The 20,736-nt window shown below is 44.4% G+C and overlaps 1 protein-coding gene and 1 long non-coding RNA gene across 3 annotated transcripts; one reads left to right on the forward strand and one right to left on the reverse strand.

Annotated features, from left to right (window-relative positions):
* Window positions 1-36: 36 nt before the first annotated feature.
* Window positions 37-14,144, forward strand: LOC143835937 (uncharacterized). 2 transcript variants are annotated; one of them, XR_013230416.1, is made up of 4 exons: window positions 37-322; window positions 4,766-4,916; window positions 7,928-8,064; window positions 13,744-14,144. It is a non-coding gene; the product is annotated as an uncharacterized LOC143835937 (long non-coding RNA). The 2 variants fall into 2 exon arrangements; XR_013230415.1 differs by having other exon boundaries at window positions 37-249.
* On the reverse strand, window positions 10,772-18,046 carry RPS10 (ribosomal protein S10). Its single transcript, XM_077334429.1, has 6 exons — window positions 17,872-18,046; window positions 16,757-16,906; window positions 16,325-16,496; window positions 13,097-13,174; window positions 12,427-12,482; window positions 10,772-10,864 (listed from the first exon to the last, which is right to left on the reverse strand). Exons 2-6 carry the CDS (start codon window positions 16,904-16,906, stop codon window positions 10,823-10,825), a joined length of 498 nt encoding a protein of 165 aa, XP_077190544.1. The 5' UTR covers window positions 17,872-18,046; the 3' UTR covers window positions 10,772-10,822.
* Window positions 18,047-20,736: the final 2,690 nt, after the last annotated feature.

Below are 20,736 nucleotides of genomic sequence, written 5' to 3' on the forward strand. Positions count from 1 at the left end.
GTCTCCCAGCGCGAGGCTTGCGCTCAGTTACGCTCAGTAAAACCGTACCGCGAATAAGTGGGAGGGGCGCTTGTCGCGCTCCGCTGCTGTCGCACTCTCACGCCACCGCCGTACGCGAATGCCTCTCCGAGCCAGCTATCTTGCGTAGCGTCTGCACATGGCTGCCGGCTTGACAGCGCCTTTGCGTACAACGCCTACTTCGAGAGAAACAATGCCCGCCGTTGCGAGGAGCAGCGGCACGCCAAAAACGTAGCGAAACAGAAGCCTGAGCATGAAATTGAGAGGGCGGGGAAAGGGCGGTTTCAGATTGGCTGAAGAAAGGGTGCCCTCTCTTTATGTAGCGTTGTGGGAAACAAGAAAGTCACACCCGTGTAACGTTAAAGAATTTCCTCTTTCAAGCACCCTTGGCGAAGGACTGAAACAATAATGGGTCTTTCCTCCGTCTTTTGTGAGCAAATTGTGTTTGCCTGCCTGCCACACAAGCGAAAACATTTTATCACTAAGAAAATAAGAGGTGTTCCCATCCATCTCTTTCAGCCAGCAGCACGTTAGGATACCAAATGTTTTGCAGAAAGTGCAGGTGTCACAGATGTAGAACCCCCTGCAGCTAGTTTTTAAAGCTGGGGTTTAAAGTCTGTTCTGTCACCCACCTTCAGAATGCCAATGGTGGACTTTTACTTGGGAATATATCCAGTTGACTTCAGTGGGACTTGCTTCTGAGTAACTTCAACTGCCCACAACAACAACAAATCCCAGTGCCGCAGCAGCATAGCAAGGTGCCTTGTGACACCTCAGACTATTGTCCATGTAACTAATCTGCCAAACAGCAGCTCTCCAGGTGCTCTAGCTTTTTCATAGGGGAGATCCTTTCCATAGGAGACAGCCACAGTCATAGTCTACCACTAGGTCAGGGCCCCAGAGTTTGGTGTTGTTAAGAATCTGGCATCAAGAGTAGCAAGTCATTCTGGTCCCATACTCTACTATGATTTTTCCAATATCTCTTTCTAAAGAGGGCTGGGTGGGGCTTGAAAGCAGGTCCTTCTGCAAGCAAAGTCCAGAGGATTAGTCAGCTAAATAACAGTCTTGCAGCACCTTAAAGATTAATTATGGTATAAACTTTTGTGACTAAGCAAGCTCTGGCTCATAAAACATTGTGAGACACAAGTTTGTCCATCTTTTCAAGTGCTGGAAAACCTTCACAGTCTGCATCAAACTGAGCTATCTGTTTAGATGTATATGCTGTAACTAAGCTATCACTTTATTTGCAACATGCCTTTCTCATTAAGACTCGATGTGGATAATAAAATCTAACTAGAGATGATATGATGTAGTGGTTAGTGTATTGGGCTTGGATCTGAGAGGCCCAGGTGGAAATCTCCACTCTATTGTGCAAGCTGACCCAATGACTTTGGTCCAGCATAAACTACTTTAGGTCCTCCATTATACAGAAAAGCAGGATATACATGAAGTTAGTAAACGTGAGTTTTTTTAAGCATACAACGTCCAACACAATAGTAGGATTACAGAATTGGAAAACAATGCAAGCAACAGACTAAAGCATGTCAATATCAGAATGCAGAAGGTGCAAGTTGTCATTGTGATTATGATTATAATTTTAATAACACTTAACAACACATTCATGATTTATTTTCATTATATCAAATAAAGTTTTCAGTTAACTCAAATTAAATGAGAGACCCACACTCTACCTAGACGAGAAAGAACCGGGGCTTTAATTAAGCTCATCCAGTTTCCAAAATAACTTTTATTACAAGGACTCACTTCAGGAACATATGAAGAACATCTGCAAATAAATGAACAGAATAGTTTCCCCTAACCAATTAACCTTGGCCTTCCCAGGCATTCAGAACTGCATGTTCAAGCCCTATGTAAACTTCAGCTGCTGTGTTCCTGCAGAGAGATCTCTTACTTTGAATGACACAAATACAGTAACGGCAGTTTTTAAAAAATTAGCAGCCCTATGCTGCTTGAAAAATTGAGGTACCTCCCTATTTGAAAACCCTCAGGATAACCGGCAAACATCACTGCATAAACATTAGTACCACATAAACATCAAGGGAAAATCTATATGAGCTTTGAGAAGCCTAATTAGAAGTACAATTCACTTCTGTTCCACTGCTGAGCCATGAGCATGCTAACTGTACATCCAACATTTTGCACTGTAGCAAACAAGGTATCTTGGGAAGGAGTGTTGCTTGACAAGACACTGTGTAGCCAGAAAGCTCCTTTTACAGGCCATTCAGTGAAAAATAGAAAAAACACAGGAGTACTTATATAGGAGAGCAGGGCCATTCCTCAGTTTATATTAAGAGGACCTTAATATTGATTATTGTGATGTGAAACAGAACTTTAGTTCAAAACTCTTTTAAATTATGCAAACATGCATTAACATGTTGACCACTGAATGGTCTAGGCCAGGTGTACCTGAGGGACCTTGCCACTGCAGGGATCTTTGCTCTGTGGGTTTAAATAAGCTGGTGAGCCCAGGCCCACAGGAAGTTCACTGGCCTGCGTGTTGGAATGAGCTCCTGGAAGAGCGAAGGGCCCGTCGGAGCTGCCACAATCCTGCTCTTCCACCAGGCTTTGGGTTGAGGCCGAGCTGACAGAAGCTCTTGCCCCTCCTCTGGTATCTCCATAATAACATCATCTCTGGAGACTTGGCAGATTGGGGGAAGTGGTAGCTTGGTTATGATTGTTGGGACTGGGTTTGCGGGGGGGGGGTATGTATTTTGTTATTGTGGTTTTATCTGTTGTTAGCCACTGCAAGCCAGCAGGCCAGGAGCAGCAGCCTAAGAGTATAATTATAAATAAATAAATCTACAAGGGAATTAACCAGAAAATATTTACTAATCTTGTAGTGATTGTATAAGAATTATGCTAAAACGTTTTAGCAAACACAAAGATATTACTTGGTCAAGGGGGAAGCTGACCAGAGATATGCTTGTTAGGAGGAAAAAGACTGATAAATCTTGAGGATCGAGCCACATGGTGGACAATGCACTCTAACATAAAGAATGCACTTCCTAATAATCAAGGGCATTTAAAGATATTTTCTCCCATTTGTTACTCTTTACTCTTCACTTGATCAGAGATCACTGCTCATTTTCACTGTGATTGGCACATGCAAATAGTACTTCACAGAGTATATTGAAAGAATTCTTTGGGGCTTTTTGCACGCCTTCAAAATCGCACAATGGTTGCCAATTGGAAACGCTATTGATTTGCCATAACGCACGACTTTGTAGACAATCTGCCACACACCTGAAACCAATCTGCAAAAAGCGCTTCCTTGTAGCGCTTTCAGGGGAATCCCAAAAAGTGGATTCACCCTCCGGAAAGCGCTACACTCTTGCAACCAATCTGCAACACTAGCGAAAAAGACCTGTGCGTTAACATTGTTGCGGTTTCTTCAAAGTCCCTCCTCCTGAGCCTGTCCTCCAAACTTCCGGTGAAGCGATCGCTATTTTTTTTCTCCGAGCGAGCGGGGATAAACGCACCAGCGAGCCTCTTTCTGTTTAGAGGCTTCCCTGGCTTCAGTCCTTCACCTTTAGTCACTAAGCACAAACCACATAAAAGCCCGTTTGCTGAAATAAAGTCCCTTTATTTTTTACACATTAATTCAGCCGAAAATCGGGCCCGTGAGAGGGGGGGGGGATTTTTTTTTATCACTCGAGGCAGCGTGGCAACGATCATACGATCAAACGACAGCTCACATTAGGCAGTTGGATGGGTCTCTCCGTTGCAATGAATCTACACAGATTCGTTACAATGGGTCTGTTTTTTTTTTTTTTTAAAAAACCTTTCTTAAAGGGAAAGGGGGTGTTTGGGAGCATGCTAACGGCTGCCCATTGGCTGCTTGACGGCCAGGGGCAGGACGAGCTTGGCAATAGCGCTTCCTTTTCTGCCGAGACCGGAAGCTGTGGGAAACGCTACAAAACGCAACTGGATTCCACTACAAAGGCAGGTATGCATAACGACGAATTCCACTATTTTAAATGGCGATTTTTCATTCCGTGACCAATTTGCAACAAAGATCCCGGTGCGTAAAGCCCCTTTTAGTTGCCACCCTTGTTCTATAACATGGTCTACTCTTCCAAGACTGTTGCTTTGCAATAGCTAGCAGACTCCTCTATGCACCCTCCCTTTGACCTACTTGGACTGTCCACTGCCTATTTAAATCAAAGCACAAAGTTCCCACTTCCTCCTTTTCTTGTGTTGCTTTTGTGCAGTTGCACCAATACACCAGTTCAGTGGCTCCCTGAAATATTGATGCCTCTACCTACTTAAACCTAGTACATACTTCACCCTTCTGTTTCTTACTGTTACTCTAGTGCATTTGCAACACTTCTGAAACCCAGTGATACATTAATACTTCATTAGGCACCATGACAGTAATCTTACAAGATTTATTATTTTTAGATAGATTTATAAATATATTATAAGGATATGCAGAGGTGGAGAAATCAGTATGGAGGGGACTGCATGTAACAGTCACTGCGTTGAAAAAAGATGAAGCAGTCACACTGAACTCTCTTCTCTTGCATGATCAACTGAAACAAATGTAAACATGCTGTTTCAGTTTAATGCTAATGATTGTTGTTCTGGGAAATGATAATCTGGGATTACACCAAAGCACTGTATTGATGTCATCATCAATATGTACATTTGTTTGCAATGATGAAAGCAGTTCCTAGAGAATTATTCCATTAATGGATTAAACATGCCTGATTTCTCCTCCAACTAGTTACCAGCCTGAAAAGATAGTTGCTGCTTCCCAGATGGAGTGGAATGGAAGTCTGGCTCCCACCCCCAACTGCATTGAACCTCCATTCCAGCAGGCTGTACAACAGGAAGTAGGAGTTATCTCCTTATCCCCCTGCCTCTAAGTATGCTAGGTATGAATAGACATTAGTCTTATACCAAAACTAAAATCAACCCGATTTCCAGGATAGTTGTTACCTAAACTTGATACCTTAGGTATCAAGTTGATACCTAAGCAAAGGCCTGGACATTTTTGTAAATTACAATTCTAGCATAAGATTTTTTTTGACAGAATTCATTTTTTTAGATAAAGACTCTATTGGAAGACTATAAACACATGTGCGCATCCAAAGTGAAACAAGGGCCCCACAACCTAAGGCATGTCAGGTTACTACAGAAAGTACAAGATACAAAGTAGGCTATAAAGTAAATGAATAAACAGATATTAATGATTACTGCCTCTGAATATAAATTACAGTAGATGAGCGATAGGGATGTGAGTATCCTGCATAGTGCAGGGGGTTGGACTAGATGAGGTCCCTTCCAACTCTGTTCTATGAGGGGAAAGAAAATGAAAGCTGGGACCTTGGAGCCCTGCATTTGTCTTGTAACACCTTGTGAAAAACAGTAGTCACATCCATATTACTTTGCTAATTTTCACAATATTTCCAGTATTTCTTGAATGGATTCAAATATCCTGGAGGCAAATGTAATTTTTAGTGTACCTTGGTATCTAAATGGTCACAAGTGACTAGGACAGTGATCCTCAACCTTCCTAATGCTGCAACCCTTTAATACAGTTCTTCATGTTGTGGTGACCCCCAACCATAATATGATGCAAGTGTTCTTTCACAGAAATTAAACCAAAACTGACCAATGGCGTGAGGATCCATTGTTCATGATTATATATAAATTGTTTTTTTTCTGGGGTTTCCCAGTTCAGTTCTGCCTCTTGTCCCACCATGTCGACCTTGCTCCTTTCCATTGCTCCAGACAGATGAATGCTCTATCTCGATCTACCCCGCAAGGCTGTTGTGTAGATGATGCCCCCCCTGGCCAATCTGCTTGCCCTGCCGCGACCCCTGTGAAAGAATCGTTTGACCCCCCCAAAGGGGTCCCGACCCCCAGGTTGAGAACCACTGGACTAAGACATTCCATTCTTGGCATGGGTAATGCTGTTAATGATAGGACGTTTTGGAGATCATTAGTTCATAAGATCACCATAAATTGGAAGCAACGATGACACCAAGCATACACAAGTTAATGTTCTTGTCACTTCAAAGCAAAATACCACCCAATAAGAATCCTAAATCCTGATTTTGAGGTAGTTAACCTGGAAATACAATGACATATTCTTAATTCAGCAAGCACTTATACAATGGGCGCTAGGCCACCCCCGCTCCCCAGGCAGGCCAGCCAAGGGCTGGAGTGGCCAGCAGGCCTTACTGGGGCAGGGGGGTAGGTGCTGGTGGGCAGTCCACTCCTCCTGCCGCCCCAGCAGCTCTACCAAGGCCTGACAAAAATGTGGCTGGAGCTGCCTGAAGCAACAGGAGTGATGACTGGTGAAACCTAACGGCCCCCCCCCCAACCGGCCCACAGTCCCAGGTACTCTGTCCTCCCTCCCAGCTCCAACTTACTGGGCTGGAACTTCTTTCAAATGGAAGAAGTTAGAGGGGGATGCAACCAGGAATGGAACATCCTTCCTGATTGGCCATTCATTGGACGGACGGCCAATCAGGAATGGGACAGCCGACCTGATTGGTACTTAGGCGGTGAGTCTCAGGTCCTCCCAGAACCCCTTACTGGCTTTATTAATGGTTACAGATACAGATATGTTCTGAGGGCAGAATAGAGGGTAGATAGTATAAGAGCAGGTTTTGGTCGTCACATCATAACCAGTGCTGCTTTGGTTAATCTTGAACTATATTTTTAGAACTCCTTGAGAAATACTACCATGTGATAAACATCAGACTGGAAAATACTCCTGCTGAGGCTATCAATTTTAACTTGCCCTTTTTATTACATGAAAATAAGAAATGGTAGATACCCAAGAAAAATAATTCAGAGCTGCAATTTATGTTTCAGATGATTTTTGAGTTGTGCCACTCTTGTGGCGCAGAGTGGTAAGCAACAGAAATGCTGTCTGAAGCGATGTCCGTGAGTTTGGGAGTTCAATCCCAGCAGCCGGCTCAAGGTTGACTCAGCCTTCCATCCTTTCAAGGTCGATAAATGAGTACCCAGCTTGCTGGGTGGGGGGGGGGGTAAACGGTAATGACTGGGGAAGGCACTGGCAAGGCCACCCTGTATTGAGTCTGCCATGAAAACGCTGGAGGGCATCACCCCAAGGGTCAGACATGACTCGATGCTTGCACAGGGGATACCTTTACCTTTATATATAAGTCACAGCCAGCAGTATGGTGGGGAAGGGACATAAAGCAGTGACCAAGCAGTGATATCAGAGCTCTCTCAGCCTCACCCACCTCACAGGATGTCTGCTGTGGGGAGAGGAAAGGGAAGGCAACTGTAAGCTGCTTTGAGACTCCCTTCTGGTAGAGAAAAGTGGCATATAAGAACCAACCCTCCTTCAAAGTTAATCTGATACCAAGTATGCCAATAATATATAAGCTCAGACAAGACCCACTGACAAATCCATTTTTTTATTTAACAATTTCTTTGTTTAAGCTTCAGCAATACTAGTCATTTATGTTTTTAGAATTCTTAGGGGATTCCTATACGACCCATTAACTGGTCCACTATTAGAGATTTTAGGAAATGCCAGAATCTCCACTGACCTTGGGTGATGTCACATTCATGACTTATGATTGTTAGCCAAGTTAATGCTTATGGATTTACTATCTAAGCAGTATAGAAGCATGTTTTAATCTCATAAACACTATTCCAATTATAAAGTCATTGATTATTAAAAAAATTATGGCCGTAGCTAAATCTTTAAGAATTTCTGTCCTCACAAATCCCACTGAATACAATGGGGAATGAAATTAACCATTAACCAGAGCATATATTTTCTAGTGTGCAATTGAGATGATTTTCTTCATGCTTATCTCCATGAGGAAAGGGAAATATAAAATGTGAGGGAATTGATTCAGCTAGAAACTGAGCATCTACCCCTTTCTTTTGCATTTAGAGCCTGGTGCAAGCAACTGGATAAAGCACATCAGGCTTCTGACCTTTTAGATTCACAGCCACTATCCAGCAAGAGAGCCAGGCAGGGGCCATTACAACCACAGGATCACCATGTGGCTCATTACCTACTTCCAGAAGGTATGGGGTATGGGGTTTCAGTGGTGTGAGCAGACTTTGTTTTGTAAGCTGCCATGAGCCACCAGGGCGAGCAAAAAGCAGGGTAAAATATTCAGATAGAAGGTTAAGTACTGCATTTTATATACATGATGCAAACTGCATTTGACTTCTGATAAACTTGGGATTGAGAAAGCTTTGCAAAACACTGAACTCTTTTTTCTCTGGAAATGAGGCTTTTGAGAGCATGTAGGTTAACTCAAGCCTAACTTGGTAGTCCAAAGAAGAGTTGGTCCTTATATGCCACTTTTCTCTACCCGAAGGAGTCTCAAAGTGGCTAACATTCGCCTTCCCTTTCCTCTCCTCTCCCTACAACAAACACCCTGTGAGGGAGGTGAGGCTGAGAGAGCCCTGATATTACTGCTCAGTCATAACAGCTTTATCAGTGCTGTGGCAAGTCCAAGGTCACCCAGCTGGGGGATCACAGAATCAAACCTGGCTCACCAGATTAGAAGTCTGCACTCTTAACCACTACACCAAGCTGGCTCTACACCAAGAGCTAGAAACTTGTTTTAACAAGGGGAAGATGGAATTGGAATTCTGAAACCAATTCAGTATTTGTTCAAATATACCTTTATTTTGCCATCAAATCAGAGCTGAATTATGGCAAGCTTTGTAGGGTTTTCAAGGAATTATGTTCAGAGGTGGTTTGCCACTGGCTGTCTCTGCATCATAATCTTGGTATTCCTTGAAAGTCTCCCATCCAAATACCAGCCAAGGACAAACCTGCTTAGCTTCCAAGATTCGATAAAATCATGATAGCCTGGATCATTCCGGTTTGGACAAGAGCAATTTGCAACAATATATTTAGAATCCTAAGCCTATTCAAATAAATACTGGATCATACTGGCCCCATTGTGGTAGAAATACAAATCTAAGTACTGGTTTTCTTAAAATCAGAACTAGGGCAATGTCAGGTTCTCACTGTGCTTTCAAGATCTGGGCTATCCAACTCAGGGTGCAAATCCACTAATCCTACTGCTTACCACACCATGCCTTTACTGCCTTAAAGGCAAACTACATGGTCTTCAGTTATTTAATCCAGTTTTGTCACCTGTTCAGATCTACAGAAGTAACCCTGGAAAATTTCAGGAATGCCTCCATTAGGTCTTGCAGTCTTAATGCATACAAGCAGTGCTTCTTGCAGAATAACACACATTGCAAAAGCAGTGTGCCCCCCCCCCATCATTAGCCATGGTATTCTTTCAATCTACAAGTATGTGGAAGGTTTGGAACAAGGGGGCATTAAACTATACCACAAGGAGCAGAATCCATCTATTTTCAAGTGAAAACAGTCTCTTGCAAAATGGATAAAAAAGTAGACATGGTGGGCTTCTGAAATACTACAACAGACTTGAGCCAGGAACATCAGTAATGGAACTTATACTCCACTTTTATTCATCTTATTATGCTAGTGTGCCATCTACTGGCAAAACTCTATACCACATACCATATAGATTTCAAGTTCGTTTTTTTGCATTCTGTTAGGTGATTAGCAAACATTTTGTTATCTACTTTTTTCTTTCCCTATGTTCCCTTCCAAGGGTTTAACCACAAGCAGACTGACCTGGGTTCAGAGCCACTAAAGGTTCTGGGTGAGGCTTTGTGCAACTCATTATCTCAGTTTTAGTTCACCACCAAAATGGCATTGTGATACATGCAGTGTGGTTCTAGTAAAGACTGATGCAAGACCAGCATTTCAGAGACAAATTTTAAACCATCGCAAAACGCCACACTGACTCAAAAACAAGACATGGTAAACATTTTAAATGGAATGAGAGTTGTCATTTTCAATTAGGATATATGACCTTACTGAAAGTTGGAGGCTTGCCATACCCAGTGATTGCAGGGAACTTTCCCCCACCTTCTTGATGGGTGACTCATCTTGTCTGGGGCTACCCTACATCTCCTTGCTGCAGTATTCATGTGTATGGGGTAAGGGAGTGCCTTCCTGGCAGCCAGGGTCAGGACCAATTCCCAGGACCCACCAGGCAACAGAATTTGCTGATTATGCACCTACTCATTCACTCAGAATATACTCGGACAACAAGAGCATCTTCAATGACTATGAGGTTTGGAGCAGCTCCCAGACCAGCAGGAAGGTGGGCCCCCTTAAATTCAGGGTAGTGTTTTCAGATTTAATCTAGTATGGAGGGGGAAGAAGTATCACGTTCAGGTAAATATGGTAAATCCCACAACTGGGAGCGTATAGTAAAATTCTCTGCCCTGGTTTGATCAGGCAAGAAGTGATGAGTTCTGTATTATCACTTAGTGATGTTATGCAAACATACTGCTCTTTCAGGATATGAGCTTTTAAGCAACATATTCAGCAAGGTCAAAAACAGGACAGAAGAATGGCTAACAGAATGAGGAAAGAATGGCCCCAGGACAGATAACAGTGCCAACAACCACAGCTAGGTCCATCTGTTCTCTCTTTCCAGGCAAATGGAAGCCACTACAGACCACTGCCAAAAAGAGCCCTATTTGCACTCATCAGGATGTGATACCTACATTCCTGACATCTGTCCATGATGCCACCTGACTTCTTATTACACTTTAAGACTCATTTATTATTTTAGAAGTGTAACAACTGGATGTTAGCAGCTGAACCTATACTTCAGCACTTCAGCATCAGACTTCACACAGTTGAATGACTGAAGGATACAATCAGTGAAATTGACACCTATTTATTATACATGACACACACCAAAACAGCAGATTTCTACTGAGGCGGCTGACCACGTCCACGCCCAAATCCACCTCTCTGCAAATTGAAAGAGAAAGAAATATTCATTATAAGGACACCCATAACGAATACAAAAAATTCTGTGACATGCCTCCTTGTATTAGAAGACAAATAGTAAAGGCACCTACAGCCTAAGATGGGCAGGAGGATTTAATGCTGCAAGGGTTACAGTGGTGGTCCCCAACCGCCGGGCCGCGAAGGCCCTGGCACCGGGCCACGGCTCCCTCTCCCCCCCCCCCCCGCAATAAGAAACTTCCGGCCTGGGAAGCTTCTTACTGTGGGGGGGGGGAGGGAACCAGGGCCGCGCATCCACACATGCGCGGCTGGAAACGCGCATGTGTGGCACTTTCACGCATGGGCGCAACTGCTGCACATGCATGTTTCCGGCCGCTCATGCGCAGTGCGCGTGCGTGGCGCATGCGCGGCCGGGCAATTGCCCTCCCTGCTGCCGCCGGTCCCCAGCCTGAAAAAGGTTGGGGACCACTGGGTTACAGTACAGCAAATACTGGAGTTTACAGAGACACAAAGGGAAACTGCTTTAGCAAGCAAGGTTTGAGAACGCAGGAGAAAAGCAGCATGGCACATTTCCAGCATCTGAAAGTTCAGCCCCTAAGCATGGCATAACTTTCAGTGAGGCTCTTTAAACACAAAACTGCTCAAGCTAGAACTATATAGGAATGCATTAAATACATCACATGTAAAAGCATTTTCAGCACTGAGCTGTCATGGATCTGTACAGGGATCAATTTGTCATAAACCTCAAAGGTCAGGAAATGACCTCTACAAGGTGTACTGTGACAATGCAGGGAAAAAATGAGAAAAAAAGCTAGCACAAAAGCAGAAATGGAGCTTTCTCTTTCTCTCTATGTCAGGCTTTCTCAGCCAGGGTTTTGCCAATTGGGGAGTTAATTTTTAATATATATATTTAAAAATTATTGTGATATGACCATATATGGTCACATTGACCCGACCCACCGCCCGCATGGGCAATGATGGGCCTAGAGGGGATGGGAAAGGTTCAAATCCATGCTGGCCAAGGCTCTTCACACATGATAGCAACTGGAGTTCGGAGAGGTAAGTACTATCATTTTAACATAACTGGGGAGAGAGGGGGAGTAGCACAGGCCTGTTCTGGCATGCTATGTTCTACTGCAACATCCACTATTTATTCAATTTCTCCTGCTTAAAAAAAAAGGATAAAGACAGGAATCCCGTGCTGCCATTTCAACTATTGCCAAATCCTAGCACATCAACAGCCTTGTGTGCCCACTGTTAAGGTGTACTTGCGTGAACATTTCTAAGAGTGTTGGTGATATGCATCCAACCCTGAAACTAGCTGGATGAATGTGCCAGTCTTGTTTGCCATTCTACTTTTATTCTGAGTGCTTACTGAATTGGATGAGATAAATACTTCACTAGTATGCAATCCATACAGTATAGACAGAACTGTGGAATACACATACTTGCACTTGTAATAGTTTAGCCAGAAGGTCAGCCTCAGGAAGAGACAAAAGAGCACTGTTTCCTCCAGAATGTTTTGCACTTGTACAAGACTAGATATTTCATACAACAATACTTACAAACTGAAATTCAGTAGCTGCACCAGCACCAGCTTCAGCTTTCTTGTCAGCGCCAGCTGGAAAAAGAAAATATTATTTGGAAGGAGCTTGCCTTTACTACATTGTGGTTCTAATGAACGGGGATGTTTATTCCATCATTTTATTTGTACAAGGACCAGCCAACATTTGTGTCATCTCTTATTCTATTTATTTACTTTTACATTTATAACCCAACCCTTCCCCAAAGCAGGGATTCCCAATCAAAATGCCCTGCAGCTCCATGACAGCTTCCCAGGGCTCCCTGGCTTTCCCATTACTATGCCTTAATAGACTCAATCACAAGCTATTTCCAGCATTGCCGTCAAAGGGAACGAGCTGCGTCCATTGACCTGGAGTTAGCATTCTCTCATGGTTACTGTGACTGGGAAAGGGGGTGGAGCTTGAAAGCCTACTGAAACCATCTCCTTTCCCCCCCTCCCCCCCTCCCAGTCCTCCTCAGGCGTGACAAAGATGTATGGCCGTCTGACAGCACTTCAGGCCCAGTTCCGAGACTCCTTGAAAAGTATTTTGGAGCTCCTCCACAGTCAAGGTTGCAAAAGGGTGGCTGAGAACATGAAGTCCAATTGGTGACAATACAGAGAAACCACAGAGATTGGTCAACTACTACTTTGACCATGATTTCAACACTTACGGGGAGCAGCACTGCGTCTGTATGTGTCCCGGTCAGCTTCACCACGGGTAAGGCGAGCAGGACGTTCACCCTCCAATCCTGAAATCAGAATGGCATAATTAAAGTATCTTAAAAGTGATCTGTAACAATACAGTAAAAAAAAAAACCCCACACAATTAATCCAGGTCTCCTGTTAAACATAACTATAATGCTAAATTATTATTAATGGTTTCCAGAAATATTTACAACAAAAACAATATTTTAAAAAGTCGGACATATAAATTGTGCTATGACAGAGTGTCTTCTATTAGTTAAAACACAGTCCAACAAAAGTTCTTTGATCTGTATCTTCCAAAATTGTGTTTCATCAGAAATAGCAGAATACACGTTTTTCAATTTATATTCTGCCCATCCCAGTCTTGTTCTTATGCAGTATTTGTCCACAACAGATATATTTTATATTGCCTAATCTGTTCACTAGCCTACTCTCTGAACTACCCTCTCACTTAAACCCAGTTCCTAAAAAGCTGGGACAGGCCCATGCTACTCTTTCTAACTTGAGCAATGCAGGGCTTGATGTCACTGCATGCAAACACATGTGCTCTTGTCATGGAGAATCAGTGTGTTGTAGTGATTGAGCACTAAGGTTTTGAACCTGCTTTTTCTAGGCCTAGTTCATGAACCAAGAAACTCACAACGTGACTGCACCAGCCAGAAGAGTTGAAAGAATAAAGCAGGGGGAGAAAAGAACTACATACCACGCTTAACTCCATGGAGAAATAAAGTAAGAATTGCTTCCTCCCTCACCTGCCCATCAGAGCCCTCTTTTATCTTCTCCACACCCAGGTCCTATCCCTCCCTTTTCCCAATAGCTATCTATCCCATCCTTTCCTCACCCCATGCCCTCATTGGCTAATCTCCACAGCCTCCAGCTGAATCCTCTCCTCGGCTGTCCCTGAGCCATCCTGCCTCCAGTTGGGATTGGGGTGTGGCTGGGCCTGTTGCTGATCTTAGCATTGCTCATGAAAGCATGCTCTCTGGGCCAGCAACCTGATCAGCCCTCCTTCAGCTGGGCTTCAGCTCCCTTGCCTTGCACCTCCTTTCTAGCCTCAGTAATGTCCCAGTTGCCAAGGAGGCATGCATAGCTCCCAGCTCCCCAGCAGCGCCCCAGACTGGCACACAACTGAGTGAATGCCCATAACTGACCCTCTTTCAGGCTGCTCTTGGGGGGGGGGACTTTTCCCCTGTGGGGGGAACCACACGGGAGGGGGGAATTCTGACTGGTCTTGTTGGGCCTGGAGGCTACTGCAGAGTTGCGGGCTACCTCGCCTCTGTTTCTCAGGTCATATCCATGCTGCCCAGCTCTGCAGCCATATTCTTTTTAAAAGCCATACCATAAAAGCCAAAATCTTCCATCAGACAGACAAAAACATCTCTATGAAACCCATGATACATGAGAATTTTAAATCACAAGGTGACTTTAAACAAACTGAAACATATTTCTCCAAAAGAAGTTCAACTAATCTTTCTGACACTCTTGGAGGATAGGCGGCTACTAGCCCTTTTCAGAGGCAGTAAACATCTGAATAAGTGTTAGAAGGCAACATCTGGGGAAGGCCTGGATCTCTATGCACCGTTAGTTGGCTCTCCAAGCAACTGGCTAAACACTGTCTGAAACAAGATGTTGGACTAGGTAGGCCACTAGTTTAATTCAGCAGAGCTCTCCTGTGCTACAACTGTATCCACCAAGACCAATACTGTAGATAAAATAAAGCATATTAGTAGCCAAGTTTACCATCAGGAAATGGAGAAAGTAAATTTCTCCTCTTTAAAATAAAAATGCTACAATCACCACTCCAAACTCACATTTCTTCCCCAAAGCCTGAAAAATTATCAAGTTCCAAAGGCTTTAACCATGACTGGGGATACAGGCAGATGAAAACCACCTCATCCCAACTCACATTGTTAGCATTCTCTGTCTGCTGGTGCAAGAACATCTAACAGCAGTAATAGTTCACTGGGTTGGATCCAAAGGAACTGTTCTGGCAACAGCAGAGCCTTCCAGGCTGATGGAACACATCTCCCCACAGCAAACTGACAGAGAACCTTTGGATCCATCCTATTGTACTTAGTTGTATTCATGAACTATTCAAAGTTTAGTCAACAGGAAACACTATCACTGTTTGAACTGCACATAGACTCAACACCCATGTGCAGACTGTATTCAGTATAAATGTAACTACACTCCAATAAAAACCACCAATGCATGATGGCTTCACCTTACCTGTCAGTGACACTGTACAGAACTGCAGGTGAGTATGCATGCTACCAGCACTCCTTGCAGCAACCTCTGCTCCTTCTCACTGGGGGGGGGGGGGCACACCTCTGCAGCTTGCTCATGTGTTTTCTCTACTCCTGCCCTGTCTTGTGATGGATGAATTCTGTGTGGCCCATCATTGATGGCCTTTAGGAGGACCTGTGAGACACTGCTTTTTCACACAGCTATTGCTGCCTTGGGGCCATGGATATTGGAAACTGCATTCAGGTTTCCCTGCTGGATTTTGCTTATTTACCAGAATTCTATTTTACCTGAGGCTTATGTATCAGTCAATTTGTAATGATACTGGTGTAACATACTGTTTGTTTAATCAATCAATTTTAAGCTGCTTGGAAAATGCTTTGCGGTTTAGGGAAAGGCAAGGTATATGCATGTTTAAATACATAAACTCTAACAAGATGATTAGTAAGCTTAAGTTGTGCAGCAAATTTTATAACACGACCCTAAACCCATCACCAAACATTACTAATTAATTAACAAACACAAGCACATCCCTAGACTCTTCCTCTGACAATGAAAAACAGCCTAGAGACCATGTCAGCAGCACAGTCAAGTGCTGTCTCACCAAAAACTCAAAACTCTGTCAGTCACTCACTGGCCTGAGAATTATCAGTGGTTGTTTCACATGCTGTCTATATCTGAGCACCCCCCCCCCATCTGTCCCATGTTCCAAGTAAGCAGGCAGGATTCTTGCCTGGTAGAACCTGTGGTTAGTAAGTGGCCCCAACCTTAAGGCAGCTGCCAATGTAAAAAGTTGCAAGCCTCACACTGGGGATAGTTGTAAATGTGGCTCTTTGGACTGATAGTAACCGCAAATGTGGCCCTCCACAAGCCAGAATGAGTATCCCTAAGTGAAATGAGTACATTTAGTACCTCTAAGTGAGATGTCATTTTCCCCAGCCACAGCTTACCTTTAGGTCGTGGTCTGCCAGTTTCAGGACGGCTGCGACGTAACGTGGCAGGCACAATTTCAGGTGGCAGGTGAAGATAATCCCGCAGGTACTGGATACCTTCATTGGTCAGATACCAGTAGAAATGCCTCCATGCAAACTGCTCCTTGACATAGCCGCGAGATTTCAGTGACTAGAAAACAGAATATAGGGCAGATTTCTCAGCAATTGCATTAAACAGTAGTGCAAGAAAAGCTTCCACCCTGATTGCCCCATGACATATTAAGATGACTTTCAAAGATCAAATTCACAGAGGAAGAGCATGGGGTGCAGAAGAAAAGGGCCACTTGAAAAAGCAGACACCATGCAGCAACACTTGGGACTGTCAGGTCATCGCACAGAGCACGTTTAATGGCAAGACTGATACTTCCTTGTTTTTCTTATCTTCCCTACCTGCATTGCTTTCATGACATGGAGGTTGGGCACATTTTTGTCTGCAAGCTCTGGGTGCTTCGGCATGTGAACATCTTTCTTGGCTACCATCACTCCCTCCTTAAAAAGGAGCTCGTAGATGGCAATGCGGTTTTTCTTAGGCATCAACATCTGCAGGAAATACAAATTAAGTTGTCAACAGCAGCTTCTTCAGTCCCAAGTAACAATCCCCAAGTTGTATCAAGTAAGGCTGCATGATACAGTCCAATATGCTCACTCTGCCGCCACACTGAGCAGCATTTTATTTATGTACACTGTTTTCTCCTGAGGACTTCAGAGTATGTATAACAAATCAAAGCAGCACACAAGGCTCAGAGTAAAATATTGCAAACACATAAAAAGAGCATGTCATATGCACAAAATTTGTTACCAAATGCCAAAACAATCACATGAAAGCTGTTTAACTTTGATTTGATCCTTTAAGAAGACTACAAAAACCCTTTCCCTGTCAGCCTAACTTATACCCCAAAAAACATGAGGTATGTCTAATGTGCTGACGTAATAGTTATAATGTTACACTAGGCTCTCAGAGGGCCAGGTTCAAATCCTCGTTCGATAATGGAAACTAAACAAGGGAACTTGGACTAGTTACTCTAAGGCCATCTTATCTCCCAAGGCTGTTATCAAGAGAAAAAATTAGAAAAAGAACAAATGGTTGTTATAAGGCTCCGTTGGAGAGAAAAGCATGGCATGAATATGAGGCAAGCACAGAAGTCAGCCTGATGCTGCTTTCACTAAAAGGCCTTGTCTTCACTTCTCTCCATCCCTTTTTCTCTCGCTCTTGGAGAAACACCACTCGGGGACACAAAGGAAGACCTAACGCAAGGAACGAAGTTTAGCCACCAGCCACCTATTTGTCTTTTCGCTCTAGAAAAAGCCAAGGCCTGCCTAGGATTTCCGCCTCCCCCCAGGCTGCCCAGTCCCGCCCCTCCCCCTTTCTGCTCTCTCCCTCGTCTCCGACCCAAACGAGAGCAACCGAGCAGAAGGCCCGGATGCAGTCGGGAACGAAGCCCGGCCGACTAGCAGCAGGATGGCGACGATGCGGGGAAGATTGATCAGCCAGAGCAAGGCCCTACCGTGGCGGCGGCAGCGGGCTCAAACGCTGAAAAGGAAGGAGCATGCGCACTTCGACGACTTCCGGCCTCTGAAGGCCCTGCACACGTAGCGGCGTCTACGTGAATGCCTGAGAGCCTGTGCGGCAATACTGGCGAGGCGCTTAGCCGCCAAAGAAAAGGGACGGGGACGGGGACGGGACGGGGACGGGGAGGCTGGCTTTCCTTCCGATGCCTAAAATCAAAGTCCGATTCTTTTTTAACAGTGAGAGATCTTGGCTTTGCTTTGACCAATGTGCATGGAGCGAACCTTGGTAGACCAAACACGAAGGGACCCGCCTGACCACACGCAGTTGAGCGTTGCCTCGTGCATGTTGGTTTCCTCTTCAGTGGGTCAAATAACAGCGCTGTAGGCTGTTTCAGTTCTAGGAAAGGCAGGGGGCAGTGGGGTGCGTAAACCTCGTCCGTTATGTGCTTTGATCCCAATCTAAATTGGGCAGGCACAATTCGGGAAATTAAGTTTTGAGCACACTATTTCTCCTCTTTAAAATATGTTGGGGGGGGGGGGTCCCAAGACAGACAGATGGATTTACCAAGTTTGTCACCTTAGTCATTTTACTGCCTTAGGCTTTATCTTTGTCATGGATGCTTTAGGCTGATCCTGTATTGAGCAGGGGGTCCGACTAGATGGCCTGGACCCATTCCTAGTCTAGGATTCTACTTTTTCAGCTACCAAGAACTAGGGCTGCAAATTCTGGAGACAGGGTAAAAGCTGGAAAGGCCTACAACAGGCATTAAACAAACAAGTACTGCAAAAAAAACGTGGGATGCTTTACAGACAATTGGGAATAATTTTTTATAAATGAAAAGGTGGCAATCCCACACCTTTATTAACCCTTACCAGCCCAAAAAGCCTCTACAATGCACAGAACAGGCATTAAACAAGAATACCATAGGTCAGTGGTCCCCAACCCCCGGTCCAGAGACCGGGACCGGTTCGTAGATCAGTTGGTACCGGGCCACGGCTCCTCCTCGTCCTCCTGCCTGGCTGTTGCCTCGGGGGCTGCCCTGCCACTCTGCCACCGGCTCACCTTTGGTGCTCTCCAGCGGTCGACATGGCTGGGGCTCCCCCTCAGAGTAGCACTGCGCAGCTGCTGCTGGCAGCGCCCCCCAGCGGGTGGCGGGAAGTTATGGGCACCGGTGGGAAAGCAAGTGGAGCAGAGGCTCAGGCGGCGGTGGTGACATCCCTCGGCAAAAGACTACCCCCCCCCCGGGCCTCAGTAAAATTGTCAAGCGTTGACCAGTCCTTGGTGATAAAAAGGTTGGGGACCACTGCCATAGGTGGTCCAGAATGTAACTGACAGGTTGCTGACTTGAACATCATGGACAGCTTGTTATTACTCCAATTTTTCAGCAGCTGCATTGGCTACCAATTAGTCTCCAGATCCAATTGGTGTTGGTGTTAACCTGTAAAACCTGAGACCCTCATATCTATGAGACTGCCTTTCCCTTGGCAATAGAATGGCTCAGTTAGCTGTCACCAGGTGAAGGGCCTTCTCTGTTGTGGCCTCTATTGTAATCGGTAAAACCATACCCCTAGATTGTGATGTATGAAACTGATCCTGAATTATAACCAGTGAAAAACAGATTTAAGAGAAAGATGTGATTAATAGGTTGGTAAGTAAAAGAGAGATTAGTGGGAAAGTTGTAGAATTACTAGATTATTATAAGGAACTGATGATGGAAGGTGATAGAAATATTAGTAGAAACAAAAATAGTATTAGAGTCTTGGATTGAGGAGCAGGAAGATATACAACAGCTAGCTGAAGATATGAATATGGAGTTGTTAGTTCAGTTTTTGGAAGATTCAGAACAAAAATGGTAGGAGGAATGGTAAGAAAGGTGGATGGAAGTGTTTCAAAATGAGCTGAATGAAGAGAAGAGCTGGTAGAAAATATTGTTAAAGGTAAAGGTATCCTCTGTGCCTTATTGAGCCTGCCATATTGAGCCTGCCATATTGGCAGGCTCAATATGGGGTGGTTTGCCAGTGCCTTCCCCAGTCATTACCATTTATCCCCCAGCAAGCTGGGTACTCATTTTACCGACCTCAGAAGGATGGAAGGCTGAGTCAACCTTGAGCCGGCTGCTGGGATTGAACTCCCAACCTCATGGGCAGAACTCCCAACCTCATGGGCAGCATGTCTGCTGCCTTACCACTCTGCACCACAAGAGGCTCTTAGAAAATGTGGTTAGAAGCTGCAAAATTATATATGCAAAATAGGAAAAAGGCAATTGAATATGTGTTGGATGGGACTGCTGGGCACAAGTGACAGATAACAATGAAGGAAATTTTTGAAGTATATTGGAAGAAATGGGAGAGTGAACCAGTCAGAATATTGGAACTTCGAGAAGAGCCAGCTTGATGCAGTGGTTAGGGTTAGGGTAAGTGGTGTAGTGGTTAAGAACGGTGGTGTCTAACCTGGCAACCTGGCAAGCTGGGTTTGATTCCCCACTCCCCCACCTGCTCCCCTGGATGACCTTGGGCTCATCACAGCACTGATAGGGCTGTTCTTTCAGCCTCATATACTTCACAGGGCATCTGGTGTGGGAAGAAGAAAGGGAAGGTGATTATAAGCCACTTTGTGACTCCTGGTAGAAAAAAATGGCATATAAAAACCAACTCTTCTCCTCCTCCAGAACTCCTTATCAGGCTATATTCAGTACAGAAAAGAGGAGGGAGATGTTTCAGAGGGTATGGTGGAAATACCCCAAATCTACAGCTTGTAAGAGTCTTAAAATGGAACAAATTATGTGCTCAAACTTAATTGGATTAGATCATGCTGTGTGCAAAACAGGTTTTCAGGTTGTACCAAGGATTTCTAGAAGAAA

The sequence above is a fragment of the Paroedura picta genome, chromosome 4 (assembly GCF_049243985.1).
Source record: "Paroedura picta isolate Pp20150507F chromosome 4, Ppicta_v3.0, whole genome shotgun sequence".
In the NCBI taxonomy this organism is placed as follows: domain Eukaryota; kingdom Metazoa; phylum Chordata; class Lepidosauria; order Squamata; family Gekkonidae; genus Paroedura; species Paroedura picta.